Raw genomic sequence first — 12,964 nt, 5'->3', positions numbered from 1 at the left:
GTTATTAACTATTATATTTTTTTCAATTAATGGGATTTCTCCAAATTTACGTAACGTCGAAGTTGTCTAATGAAAATATTAAGCCTGAGATCAAATCGGGGTTAACGAAAATTTATGGGATGCCGCTTTTAACTATTAAGTTACAATAATCCTAAAACAGTGTGTAATTCTCAATCGTTTTATTCAATTTTAAGCGGCCAAGTAATCACAGAGCATTACTGGCATTAAGTGGTCGATGAAGAAATCCATGGCCACCATTTTTCCGACTCAGATATGAATTATCAATATCTGAGAATTTATAGATATTTCGACAAATATAAAATGCATTCCAATCTTATGACAAACACGCTGCTGTACTTTCAGTGGTCGTAAAATATTTCGAAATACCGCAAAAGAGCTCTGGTTAAGATAACATTTATAAACCGAACACTACACCATCCCGCGTTATCAAACTTACGCAAGATTCATCCTAATCTAAAAACTGTCAATTCGATGACGATAGGTGAACAAGCGATCGAATTCTCTCATCTTATCTTAAACAAGAGTACCTACCGCTATCTCGGCCAAATACTACAATTTTTTAGTGCTGAAATCGACATTAATCCATGTGATCGCGTATTGACTTCCCTCTGAGAAAGTCGGTGTGTTTTTCGTAACGGTTTGTGCAGGCCTATTGAGTTCTAAAATGGATAGACCAAGCACAAGCCAACAGTCAGTGGAGAAGGTGGAAATGTTCGAGGTTAGGGAACATGTTCCGTATCAAGCGGAGATAACCAGGGCCCCGGCAGCATACGACGAGGAGAGCGGAGATTTGTATAACTCCTCCTGGGATTCAGCTTGGAGATCTATTTGTCAGCTCTTCAATTTGCTCCAACACATGCAAGTGGCCATTGTTGTGTTCTCCCTGTGGCATTTCGCGCTAACTTCAGCACCAAGCGGGGCGATCAGTAATTTACAACTTCATATTATATTCGCGGGAACTGGTGTACGTATATAAAAAATTTCATGTTTTTGCAAATCAGATCCGAATTTATAAAATAAATTCAGAAAGCTACACTCAGTTTCTTCGTTCTTACAATTAATTTAAAACTTTAGCAGTATAAAGATTAAGGTGTTTTCGTGAAAACCGTAATCACTACCGATGCACTGGTGTTCGAATCCCGCAGGCGGGTACCAATGTTTCTAATGAAATACGTACTTAACAAATGTTCACGACTGACTTCCACGGTGAAAAAATAACATCGTATAATAAAAATCAAAGCCGCAAAATTATAATTTGCGTAATTACTGGTGGTAGGACCTCTTGTGAGTCCGCACGGGTAGGTACCACCACCCTGCCTATTTCTGCCGTGAAGCAGTAATTCGTTTCGGTTTGAAGGCTGGGGCAGCCGTTGTAACTATACTGAGACCTTAGAACTTATATCTCAAGGTGGGTATCGCAATTACTTTGTAGATGTCTTTGGGCTCCAGTAACCACTTAACACCAGGTGGGATGTGAGCTCGTCCACCCATCCAAGCAATAAAAAAAAAAAAAACTCAACACCGGTATTCTGGTTTATCCAAATAAAATAAAAATATCAAAGAATATTTCGAAAATTAAGCTGTAGCAGCTGGATCTTTCTCTGGCTATTCAATATCTTGCGAATAATTACCTAGAGATGGCACACTACCTCAAGTAATCATTTTAAATTATTTTTAAACTGCTTATAAAACCAGAAACTCTCGCTAAACGCTCGCTAAAATCGTAAGACTGGACTAGTTTTAACTTATTTTATTAGTATTCCAGACGAACAAGATTTAAAAGTATCTGACAAAGGAATCTGCTAATTTTTTTTTTTATTTAACATATATACACATATTTTTATCCCTTCGAATTAAAATGCTTTCAGTGCGACAATACAAATGACAGTATTTGAAAGAGACTTTTCCACGTCTTATCTTTCGATGTTCCTACCTGTTTTACTGTCGCTGCTCCCTCTTAAACAGCCTGGCGTCAATAGTCGAAGCGAGTCTTGGTTCGGGAAATAGGGCAGGAATCGTAAAGGGTTTTTTTGTGGGTGAAAAGGAAATCGCGGAACTTATATCTAGACGTTAAGCCTGATAGTCGAGATAAAATATAGATATAGAAATATAGAAAACCGCAAAACCATCACTACGGAGTAATAAAATGTACTAGAACTTAAATGTAACAGGACGTACTATGTATAAGCCTACATGAATAGGTACCAAAATCCTCCCTATATCTGCCAAGAAATGGAAACGTTCCTCTTCAAAAATATGACATAAGCATCAAAACATTACAATTGAAAGTCCGTGTCCATGTCTAAAGGCACACAGCATTAACGTTATCGAAGTCCATCTAGGTACATCACCTAGATGGACTTCGATAACTACACGGCTCCAGATCGACATTAAGTTGAATTGCCCATTTACAGGAATAAAAATTTAATCGGGATCATATTTCATCCGATTAACAAATCACGATTTTACCGATTCCAGAATGTTCAACTACTAATTGCACATGAGTACCTACATCAAGTACATACGTACAAACTTCATTAGCTAATTCAGGCCATCATTAATTTTCCTTCATTACAGTACCAACTGTTCCTGGTAGAAGCTATAATGACGTTGCACCGACACAACTCATGGTCCTCGCAGCTATCAAAAGACAGTAAACGAATCATACACGGCTGTCTGCAGCTAATAGGAGCCCTGTTTGTCCTAGCCGGAACTTTTCTGGCCCTGGCAGAAGTGAACATGCAAATCAATACTGCCCACGGAATCTGCGGTAAGTTTTACCTAAGGCGTTTTTCCTTACGAGGGCGGCACTGAAAATTTCGGGAATTATGTAACGAAGTGACACAACATTACTATTTAAAAATGTATTTATTGCTCTTCGAAGTATTCTCCGCGAAATTTGACACATTTTTCCATACGATGGAACCAATCATTGAAGCAACCATTCCGTTTGGAAGTTGGGGTCTCCAAAATGGCCGTTTTGTAGGCGTCCACAGCTTCTTCAGGTGATGAAAATCTCTGTCCACGCAATTTATTCTTTATTTTAGGGAAAGTATAGAAATCATTAGGGCTTAGGTCGGAGCTGTACGGCGGATGGTCTAATAATTCTATATTTTCTTGCTCTAAAAACTCTTTTGTTCTGTGCGCGGTGTGAGAACTCGCATTGTCGTGATGGAGGATGATGCGGCGGTTGCAGTTCTCTTTACGGAGTTCAGAAACGACCTGTGGCAAACAAATGCTAGCATACCATTCTGCATTAACCGTTGTTTGTCCCTCAAGAGGAATAGTCGTAACATGGCCGGTTTTGGAGACAAACGTGGCCACCATTTTTTTTGCAACACTCCGTGAACGAACAATTTTTGTTGGCTTTAACTCATTTTCGAACACCCAAACTCGTGACTGGTTTTTTGTTTCGGGTTCGTACGCGTATATCCAGGATTCATCACCTGATACAATGTTGTATACAGCATTTGAGGATCCTGCGTGGAATCTTTCGAGAGTTCTGACACACCAAGTAACGCGAGCCGCTTTTTGCTCTTCACAGAGCGAATGCGGTATCCATCGGGAAAACAACTTTTATACACCTAATTGTTCATGCAAGATTATTTGTATTTGACTCATGCCAATGTCTAAAGTTGCCTGAATTTCGCGGAATGTCACATGTCGATCTTCCTCAATCAGCTTACGCACAGCATCAACGTTTTCTTGGGTGACTGCAGTTTTTGGACGACCTTGACGGGGATCATCACTGAGCTTGACACGTCCACGTTGAAACTCAGCAAACCAGTGATAAATTGTGGTTTTGGATGGGGCTTCATCACCAAATGCAGAAATCATCCGGTCAACACACTGTGTGTTTTTGTGTTAAACCACTTCGAAAGTCATAATAAATCATCGCTCTTGAATTTTCTCGAGTCAATTCCATTTTCTCAACGACTAAACAAGTTTGACAAAACCTCGTGACAAGACCGAGAATCTTTTTTTAAATAAATAAATGGTATTCGATTTTTAAAACCAAGGAGTTTTCAATTAAAAAGATTTTAATATGACAGGAACAGTGGAAATATTCCATTCCCGATACTTTTAGTGCAGCCTAGTATTTCAAAAGCTCGTTTATAGGAAATTTTTTTTATTGCTTATATTGGTGGACGAGCTCACACCCCACCTGGTGTTAAGTGGTTACTGGAGCCTATAGACATCTACATCGTAAATGCGCCACCCATCTTGAGATATAAGTTCTCAAGGTCTCAAGTATAGTTACAACGGCTGCCCCACCCATCAAACCGAAACGCACTACTGCTTCACGGCAGAAATAGGTAGGGTGGTGGTACCTACCCATGTGGACTCACAAGAGGTCCTGCCACCAGTAAAAAAGTGTTCACACTAAAAAGGGTAAACTCAATAGTGTAGCCATTTTTTATATTCAAGTTAAGCGTTAATGTGTGTAGATTTTATCCTTTTGTAAACCAGACAAATAAAAATACAATGGCAACGTCCTAAGTAATTGATGATTAAAAATGTATATTTGTGGTGCGTCTATAATCTCTTTAACCAAAGATTCCTTGACAAGGATTTAGAAATGTGTGAAATTTATTATCAATTGCGTAGTGGCTTCGGTGAGCGGTTATTCAAATTTGAAATTGAATTTGAGTTTTCATTTGAACTTGTTATCAAGTTCCGTTTAACATTTTAATACATCCATAAAACTGTTCTAACTATTAAACTTATTTTTAATAGAATATTTCTATTTGGCCTGTTTACAGAAACGATAAAATAAGATAAGCGTGACAGTATCATTTCTTAACCGCTTGACAGATATAGAAAAACTAAAGCAAACGAAAATCTTTACTATAGTTTCATCTGTTTGTTTGCGTTGTTCATTCAATTGCAATGCCCAAACCCAGCCCACTCTGTCAGGCAATCTTTGATGTGACATTGATACGATCGCTACTAAGCAGTAGGTATAACCCGTTAGGTCAATTATAACTTTTCTTCAATAATTCATCGCAATCGGTCCAACCATTTCGGAAGTTTCATTTTTTCTCTTTTTTTTCCAACCTAATCGTTTGTAGCCTAAAAGGCTATTTCCAAATACGCGTGGTCTGATAGGTTAGCTCATGAGGCTCAACATCAACTTTTACTATAAGTTAATTGTGTAAAAACGGCAAGAAAAATAGTTATAGCGAATTTCATCAAGTAAACGCAACTGTCAAATTTATAAAATAATAATAATATGTTTTCTTTTCAATTACAGGTGTTATAGCATTAGCATTTACTCTAGTCAGTTTCATCAGCGGCATAATAGCGTTATTTTCTTCTAAAGTAAGGTTAATGGTTAAAAGCGGACCTGTGAAAATTCTACATCTTGCGGTAGGTATGTTTGCAGTTTCAATGGGCCTTATAACCATCACAATAGGGTTGAACATGGACTTCTTCACCGCTTCGCAAGGAGGACTGTCAACAGCGCTGATAGCTTTTGTAGTGTTAACGTTGTTTTATGTTATAATACAGCCTATAGTAGACTTAGTGTCTACAACTCGAAATGTTATGTGACTAGTCGAAGTCCCGGGTTCTACAGATGGTGACAGTGTCGCTTAGATTAAATTTAAAAAAATAAGTCGTAATAAAATAATAAACGATCGTGTAGGAACTATAGACGAAAAATTAACCGAATGTAATGTCCGTTCGATTTATAATTTAAACCTTTTTCATAGCTTTATTTTTAAGGTTAGGTACCTACTTTCAAGTATTGCATCTTTTAATTTTATCTTGTTTATAAATTAAATTAAATCCTTAATTTAATAATAATTTCTTAGAGTGTTGTTGATTAGAAAATTTTTATACGTGTAATTCAGTTTTACGCGTATAAATAACAGTTGACTGGAATTTAGGCTCACTTTTTCTAACTAACCTGACGTTTACTACATCATGCTTATAAAAAGTTTTGCGGTTTGGCCTCTTTAGTTCGTTGGTTAAATTATTTCGTGGTCTCAGAAGATTAGTACTTTTTTTTTAAATGCACAAAATTCATAAGGGAAAACTGTTTTTTGTTTTTCACTATTTCTGAATGTAAGTAACTCAAGCCTTAAGTTGACAAGGAAAAACTATTTTTAACGCGTTTCTATTTGCTTGACCGTAGCTTTCAACGTATTTTTTACCATCTCTAAACCAAAGTTCTGTAACAGGAAGATACTACGATTTGCTCATGTCGCTCTTTTTGTCACGAAAAAAAATAAATAAATCGAGAAAGTTTAATGATGTTTAAAAAATTATTCTGTTTAATTAACTGTATATCAAATTTAGAACACTTTTAACTTATAAAACAAAATATTTAATTTAATTTTAAGTATTTCCAAAAAAACGTTGTTTGTTTTGTCTGTTTATTAGCCTTTCTTATATTACTGTAATAGTTACTTGTATTGTTATTAGTTAATAATAATATTAAGTTCGTACAAGTGACCTAAATGTTTGAGTGTCGAATAAATGTTAATTTATACAAGCTGATGCTTTATTTTCTTTTACTTTCCAAATTCGATCGCATTTCAAATGAAGACATTTATTTTATTGCTTACATGGGTGGATGAGCTCACAACCCACCTGGTGTTAAGTGGTTACTGCAGCCCATAGACGTGTACAACGTAAATGCGCCAGCCACCTTGAGATATATAAGTTCTAAAGTCTCAAGTATAGTTACAACGGCTGCCCCACCCTTCAAACCGAAACGCATTACTACTACACGGCAGAAATAGGCAGGGTGGTGGTACCTACCCGCGCGGACTCAAGAGGTCCTACCACCAGTAAAAAGAGGTCCTACCACCAGTAAGCTGTATTAACAGTATTAACTGCTATTACTACCACTATGGTAATTATTAGTGGATAATCATTTCCAAATCGAGCTTATTAAAGTAGATGCAATCGAGTGGACCAAAATTGGGTCGCGTGGCGTGCCTTGGGAGAGGACTCTAACCAACAGTGGACTAAAATAGGCTGTTAATAATATTTATCAAAACAAAGATCAAAGCTATACTTATATATAGCATTATATCTGTTGGGTTTAATGAAATTATGCAATTAAGATGTTGCAAAATTGCAAATCAGGCCTTTACATAAATAAATAGTGTGTAACTTTAAATGACAAATGCGGTATTGTTTTTTAAATTAGGAACTACTAAAAATTTTGAAACACATTCAAAATATACCTAAAAAGATAAAGACAAAGTTTTTATTATTATTATTAATTTCATTTACCTAAAAATAGGAAGGTTTTATTATTGTTACTAGGGAGCATTGTAGTTAAATAATATAAAAACCATCTATCGAGTTGTAGGGAAAGCCATCTGCCGTCGAATAGATGTACTTAATAGTGATTAGCGCAGACATAATCTAATCTGAATCGAATATTATGAGTAGGGCTATAAAGAACATTCAGGAAGGATTGACTGCGTTCCGTAACTGTTGCATGCTACTCACACGCCATAATCGAAACCAATACGATATAAACGAATAGCCATCAGTGTGCTTAGTGCGAGTTTTTAACGTTCTCGATAGCGTAAAAGTTAACTCTTTGTAAGGAGTTGGAGCAGCGCCCCTAGCGGCAAACTTTTACGCGATCATTAACTTAATAACTCGCAATAAGCACACAGTATGAAAAAAATAGAAGTTAGTACCTAGCTACGGCACACTGATATTTCAATATGAGTGTGTTTTGTGATTTCTAATTATTATTCACTGTAAGAACTGTAAAAGATGTGCCTAGTGAATAAACCAAGCGCATTGTCTGGAAAACCAACTTTCAAAAAGCAACAACCAACGAATGGCAGTACACATTACACCCTAATCTATACTAATATTATAAAGAGGAAAGATTTGTTTGTTTGTTTGTATTGAATAAGCTCCGAAACTACTAAATCGATTTGAAAAATTCTTTCTTTATTTGGAAGCTACATTATTCCCGAGTAACTTAAGCTATAATCTTTTTTGAAAAAAATTAGGGATCCTTACTAAAACTCCAATAATGTAACACAAGGTGTAAAAAAATTACCTAAAATATTCTTTACATCGCGTGCCCTGCGAAAATTAGTGATGATAGAATAAAAGAATGTACTACGCCTTTGCAGAACACATTATTATTTACAATAAGTGTCGCGACAGCATATGTCTAACTATTATAGTTATGCCGCAATAAGTGTTCTTTTATTTAAAAAAATAAAACAACGTTAAATATCGTTGTTTTTTTTCGGTAAAGACCCGAGCGGAGCCGGATCGGGCCGCTTGTTTTTCATAATTATGAAATATTTCAACACAAAATTCACACCGAACGCAATAAACAGAGCATGCACGGCAAAAAATGTTTTTGTATTGCTTAAATGAGTGGACGAACTCACGGCCAACCTTGTTTGACATCAACCTTCTGTGTAACAACGTAAACACCATCCACCTAGAAACATAAGTTCTAAATTTTAGTCATATGGTACAACGGCTACCTCACCCTACAAAAACAACCGCAATAGTGTTGGTACCTACCCATGTGAGCTCACGAGACGCTCTACCACCAATAATAAATTGGTAAAAAATAAAATAAAAATGATACGCGTGCAACTTTGTGCACGTGCAAGAAGTAAAGCTTATTTTACGGTGTGTAGTATTGTGGTTTTCTTTATTTATCAAAGGACAACAATAACAAAGGAAAAATCTTCCACCAAACGAGTATAGCTGCTCTTTAGACCGACGATCCGCCTGTTACTATTTGGAACTTGTATATATTCAAATTTATCTTGAAATGTCGTTAGCGAGAATCCAGCATCTGTCAGGGATCTTGTGTTCTATTTTAAGGTGGATATCGTCACAAAGGTAAAGCCAGAATAGGTGCTCGAGGCTACTAGCAGTTAGGTAGGCAAAAAAGCAATGTACTAAAATATAATATAAAAAGAAAGCTCAAGTGCCATTTGTTATTAATATGAAAAAGCTGTTTTTTGCCTACCGGTCAACCAGAAGTCTCAAGGACTGAGCTATTGTGTACCTTAACTGATAGGCAGATGTTATTATGAACTCGAAGGTAAATTTGAAGACAGCTGGAAAAGAAGTGACAAAAGAAAGTTTAATATTTCTCAGTCATGCTGTGTCACGACTATGATAAAATATATAAATTAAGGATTTTCTAAATGAAGGTAAATCCCACAATTTTACTGAAAAGGTCAGTTATTTTATTTTACAAATTGCATAAAAAAGACTTAGGCTATGCTTTTACAAAATTAAACTTGTAAATTATGGGCTAATTTCCTTTGCCAGCACAAGAAAAAAAATAAAAAACATATCAAATGTCAAATTGTTCCGGTAAGCGACATTTCAAGTGATTAGACATTATTTTGGAATTTAATTTCAATAAAAGTTACTATTAATTTGGTCATATCAATCACAAATAATATATATTTGTAGAGAAAATGGTAAGATACTTTAAGCTTCGGTGAACTACTTTTATAAGTTAAACGTTCGTAGGTTATAGATTTATTGCTTGGTCATTCAATATAAAAACAACATTTATAATTTTTCAGGCACGACGTTATGATACCCGTACAACCATATTCTCGCCGGAAGGTACAGTAAACATAGTAAAAATTGACAATTACTTAATAAATTAAATTGCATTTAAAAAAAAAATGTTTTCTTATAGGTCGTCTGTATCAAGTCGAATATGCTATGGAAGCTATAAGTCATGCGGGAACATCGCTGGGTATTTTGGCAACGGATGGTATTCTCTTGGCTGCAGAACGCAGGAACACCAATAAACTTCTAGATGAAGTGTTCTTTTCTGAAAAAATTTACAAGCTTAATGATGACATGGTCTGTTCAGTCGCTGGTATAACATCTGATGCTAACGTTTTGACAAACGAATTAAGACTGATCGCTCAAAGATACCTGCTGCAATATGGCGAATCTATCCCTTGCGAGCAATTAGTCTCCTGGCTTTGTGATGTGAAACAAGCTTACACACAATATGGAGGTAATATTTAATATTGTATTTATAACATTGTTCTCACTTAAACAATTTGAAAAAATTAGGAGATTTAAAAAATGGGAGTTTGCTGTAAAGTATGAGTAAGTAGCTAAATTGAAAGAAAAATATTATGCATACAATTATTAACAGTCATCAAATAGTAGTAATATTTGCAACACACAAAGGATTACAAAGTTTTGCTCATTATGACTCAATAGCGAATAAACAGACTTCAGAGGCAGCTGTTTCTGCCCCTCTACATCTACAATGGTTTATTCGCTTAATGTCCATAGACTCCTTAACAAAAAACAGTTGATTAACCAAATTATCTGGAATTCGAAAATCTGAAGACCCATTGTATCTTTGACATAGTTTCCTCAGCACATTTATTATTGTAGTTTTCTAATTAATGAAATGTTTTAAAATATATTTTTTATTCAGTCTGCTTGAAAACCCAACTTCGATGCACTAAAACATCTGGTACATGTCGATACCCTGTTCAGAACAAAGGACTTGAAGAGTGGCTATCTTTGAAATTAAACTGGAGCATTGCAACAGCATCTCCAAATCTTATAGTAAAATTCAAATTGCAGGTAAAAGGCCATTTGGAGTCTCAATTCTGTATATGGGCTGGGATAAGCACTATGGTTATCAGCTCTACCAGTCTGATCCCAGTGGAAACTATGGGGGGTGGAAAGCAACATGCATCGGTAACAATAGTGCTGTAAGTAATTCATAGATGAAATAACTATTGTACCAATCTCCTCTTGCTTGTTCTGGTTTAACTCATATGTCAACTTATTATCTTTATATTCCATAAGAATATGAAGAAATTAGTATCAAGCTAGTGTTTCCTGAGCTCTGACATGTTTTCCTTCAAATGAGGCTTGTTGAGAGTACTTAACAATAGGCTGCAGCTTAACTCTGTCTCTGGTATTGCGGACGTCCATGGGTGATGGTAACCCCTCATCATCAGGTGGGCCGCATGCTGCCTACAAGACCCATTAAAAAAAGACACAACAAAATATTAAATCTCAATTGATGAAAGAAAGCTGGCTAGCTAAAAATTGATCAATAGGTATTGGTGAATAGGCACTTGCAATAGACAAGCTGATTAATAGGCTAGCAGTCCATAAAGTGTTAAATAAATAATATCAGCACAATATTGATTCATGTGGAAATCTGTCAAGAATGCCCTATGCAATAAATAAGCCATTCTTGGCAAATATTATATCTGAATTCTACATATTTAAATGATGTACAATAGTATGACAAACGAAATGCTTGGTCAATTAGGATAGTTTAGACCTATATATCTAGTTGGTCCGTACATCCGTATGTACACAAGAACATTGATGTTTTATAATATCTTTAGGTTTATGAAGGTTTCTAGATTTCATAAATTACAATTATTGTGTTTAATAAATAAGTAAATATAATGTAAATTATTGTGTATATAGATCATTATTTATTTATGTTAACTCAAATCTGCTAAGCATATTCAGCCATTCTTTTGATTGATAATACATAAATAATTCAGAACAAACCACACCTGATCATGACAATATGTATTTTCCTAATCTAGGAATCAAAGCTGCAACCCTTGATCCAATAGTCAGAGGTGCTAGTGACAGTGCCACTGAGTCAGTCATTAATGCAGTGAACAAAATATATCAGTCAAAACCCAAATTTCATTATTTTTTAACGATTTTATTATTTACAATACAGGCAGCAGTTTCAAGTTTAAAACAGGAGTACAAGGAAAATGAGACAACTCTGGCAGAAGCACAGGCCCTGGCAATCAAAGTACTTAGCAAGACTCTGGATATGACTAAACTGACTCCAGAAAAAGGTAAATATTTAATACAGAAATAAAAAATTTGAAATTATATAGTTTACATCTCAACATTATTTGTTGGTTTTGTATTTGCTGCGTGTTAATTTTTTTTAAGGGATTTATGACCTGGTAACTAAGACCTATATGTCATTTCTTATTTTATTGTATAGTCTTAATTTTATGAAAAACGATAAAATGGAGTGAAATTAAATTAAATGAAATGAAGATGATTAATTTGAGATATTAATCAACTGGGATGAAATGAAATGAAATGAGATGAGATGATAGGGGATGAAATACAATCTCAGTAAAATGGTGGTCATTTTTTGAGAGGACTTTTTGGAGGATCCGGAGAAGCTACGTTCAGCGGCTTTGTTTCATTTTTCCACATTTGTGCACTTTCACAGATACGAAACAGTTAATAAACCACCGTGTTTACTCAGTTAAACCTGCAGAAACACTAAATAGACAAAATAAAACAAATCACACAACTTCACTCCTCGCTTTCCCGCCAAAAGTCCGCTGCATGTTAAATTTTAATATTGCAACAGAGTACCTATATGGAAACAACAAATAATCTTATATGTTCCTTACAGTCGAAATGGCAACACTAACTCGCAAGGACAACAAGACTATCATCAGGATTCTAACGAATACAGAAGTTGAGAAACTCATTGCCGAATTCGAAAAGACCGAAGCTGAAGCTGAAGCTGCCAAGAAACAGCCTGCTAAATCTTAATGATATTTAATTAAGTATTCTATAAACAAAATAAAGTCTTTTACACAATGTTTTTTTATTTTATTTATTGGGTTTTACAACATTGTCGGTCATCAGAGTCGAGATCGTCTTTTCTTTATTCCCCAGTCTGTATCCGTGGGTAAACTGAAAAATTCAGTCTAGTTTGTGAACAAAAAAATCACCCCATCAGCATTCACTACAATATCAAGACTGCCACTTTTCATGTGGTTCAATAACATGGTCGTCTTTCATACTGGCGACTCAAGCCTAATAAGGATAATATTCGATTGATACTATCGTTATTATCCAACATTAGTTTGAGACTAATATTAAATGTATTATTGAAGGAACGCGTGGAGCTAAATTATGTGAA

The 12,964-nt window shown here is 35.3% G+C and overlaps 2 protein-coding genes across 2 annotated transcripts; both read left to right on the top strand.

Annotated features, from left to right (window-relative positions):
* Positions 1-530: 530 nt before the first annotated feature.
* On the top strand, positions 531-6,478 carry LOC114241414 (uncharacterized). Its single transcript, XM_028172250.2, has 3 exons — positions 531-985; positions 2,599-2,791; positions 5,276-6,478. Exons 1-3 carry the CDS (start codon positions 686-688, stop codon positions 5,572-5,574), a joined length of 792 nt encoding a protein of 263 aa, XP_028028051.1. The 5' UTR covers positions 531-685; the 3' UTR covers positions 5,575-6,478.
* Positions 6,479-9,323: 2,845 nt separating this feature from the next.
* Positions 9,324-12,639, top strand: Prosalpha3 (proteasome alpha3 subunit). Its single transcript, XM_028174724.2, has 6 exons — positions 9,324-9,464; positions 9,573-9,615; positions 9,692-10,021; positions 10,609-10,739; positions 11,744-11,867; positions 12,449-12,639. Exons 1-6 carry the CDS (start codon positions 9,462-9,464, stop codon positions 12,589-12,591), a joined length of 774 nt encoding a protein of 257 aa, XP_028030525.1. The 5' UTR covers positions 9,324-9,461; the 3' UTR covers positions 12,592-12,639.
* The last annotated feature ends 325 nt before the right edge of the window (positions 12,640-12,964 follow it).

This window comes from Bombyx mandarina, chromosome 19 (assembly GCF_030267445.1).
Source record: "Bombyx mandarina strain Sakado chromosome 19, ASM3026744v2".
NCBI classification, from domain to species: Eukaryota; Metazoa; Arthropoda; class Insecta; order Lepidoptera; family Bombycidae; genus Bombyx; species Bombyx mandarina.
This window is presented reverse-complemented; position numbering and strand designations above follow the sequence as displayed.

Excerpts from the sequence above, each read along its gene's own strand:
- LOC114241414 (XM_028172250.2), top strand. The coding sequence starts at position 686 with ATGGATAGACCAAGCACAAGCCAACAGTCAGTGGAGAAGGTGGAAATG. Across the intron at positions 986-2,598 it reads TTATATTCGCGGGAACTGGT|TACCAACTGTTCCTGGTAGA; the intron begins GTACGTATATAA and ends CCTTCATTACAG. Across the intron at positions 2,792-5,275 it reads TACTGCCCACGGAATCTGCG|GTGTTATAGCATTAGCATTT; the intron begins GTAAGTTTTACC and ends TTTCAATTACAG.
- Prosalpha3 (XM_028174724.2), top strand. Across the intron at positions 9,616-9,691 it reads AACCATATTCTCGCCGGAAG|GTCGTCTGTATCAAGTCGAA; the intron begins GTACAGTAAACA and ends GTTTTCTTATAG. Across the intron at positions 10,022-10,608 it reads AGCTTACACACAATATGGAG|GTAAAAGGCCATTTGGAGTC; the intron begins GTAATATTTAAT and ends TTCAAATTGCAG.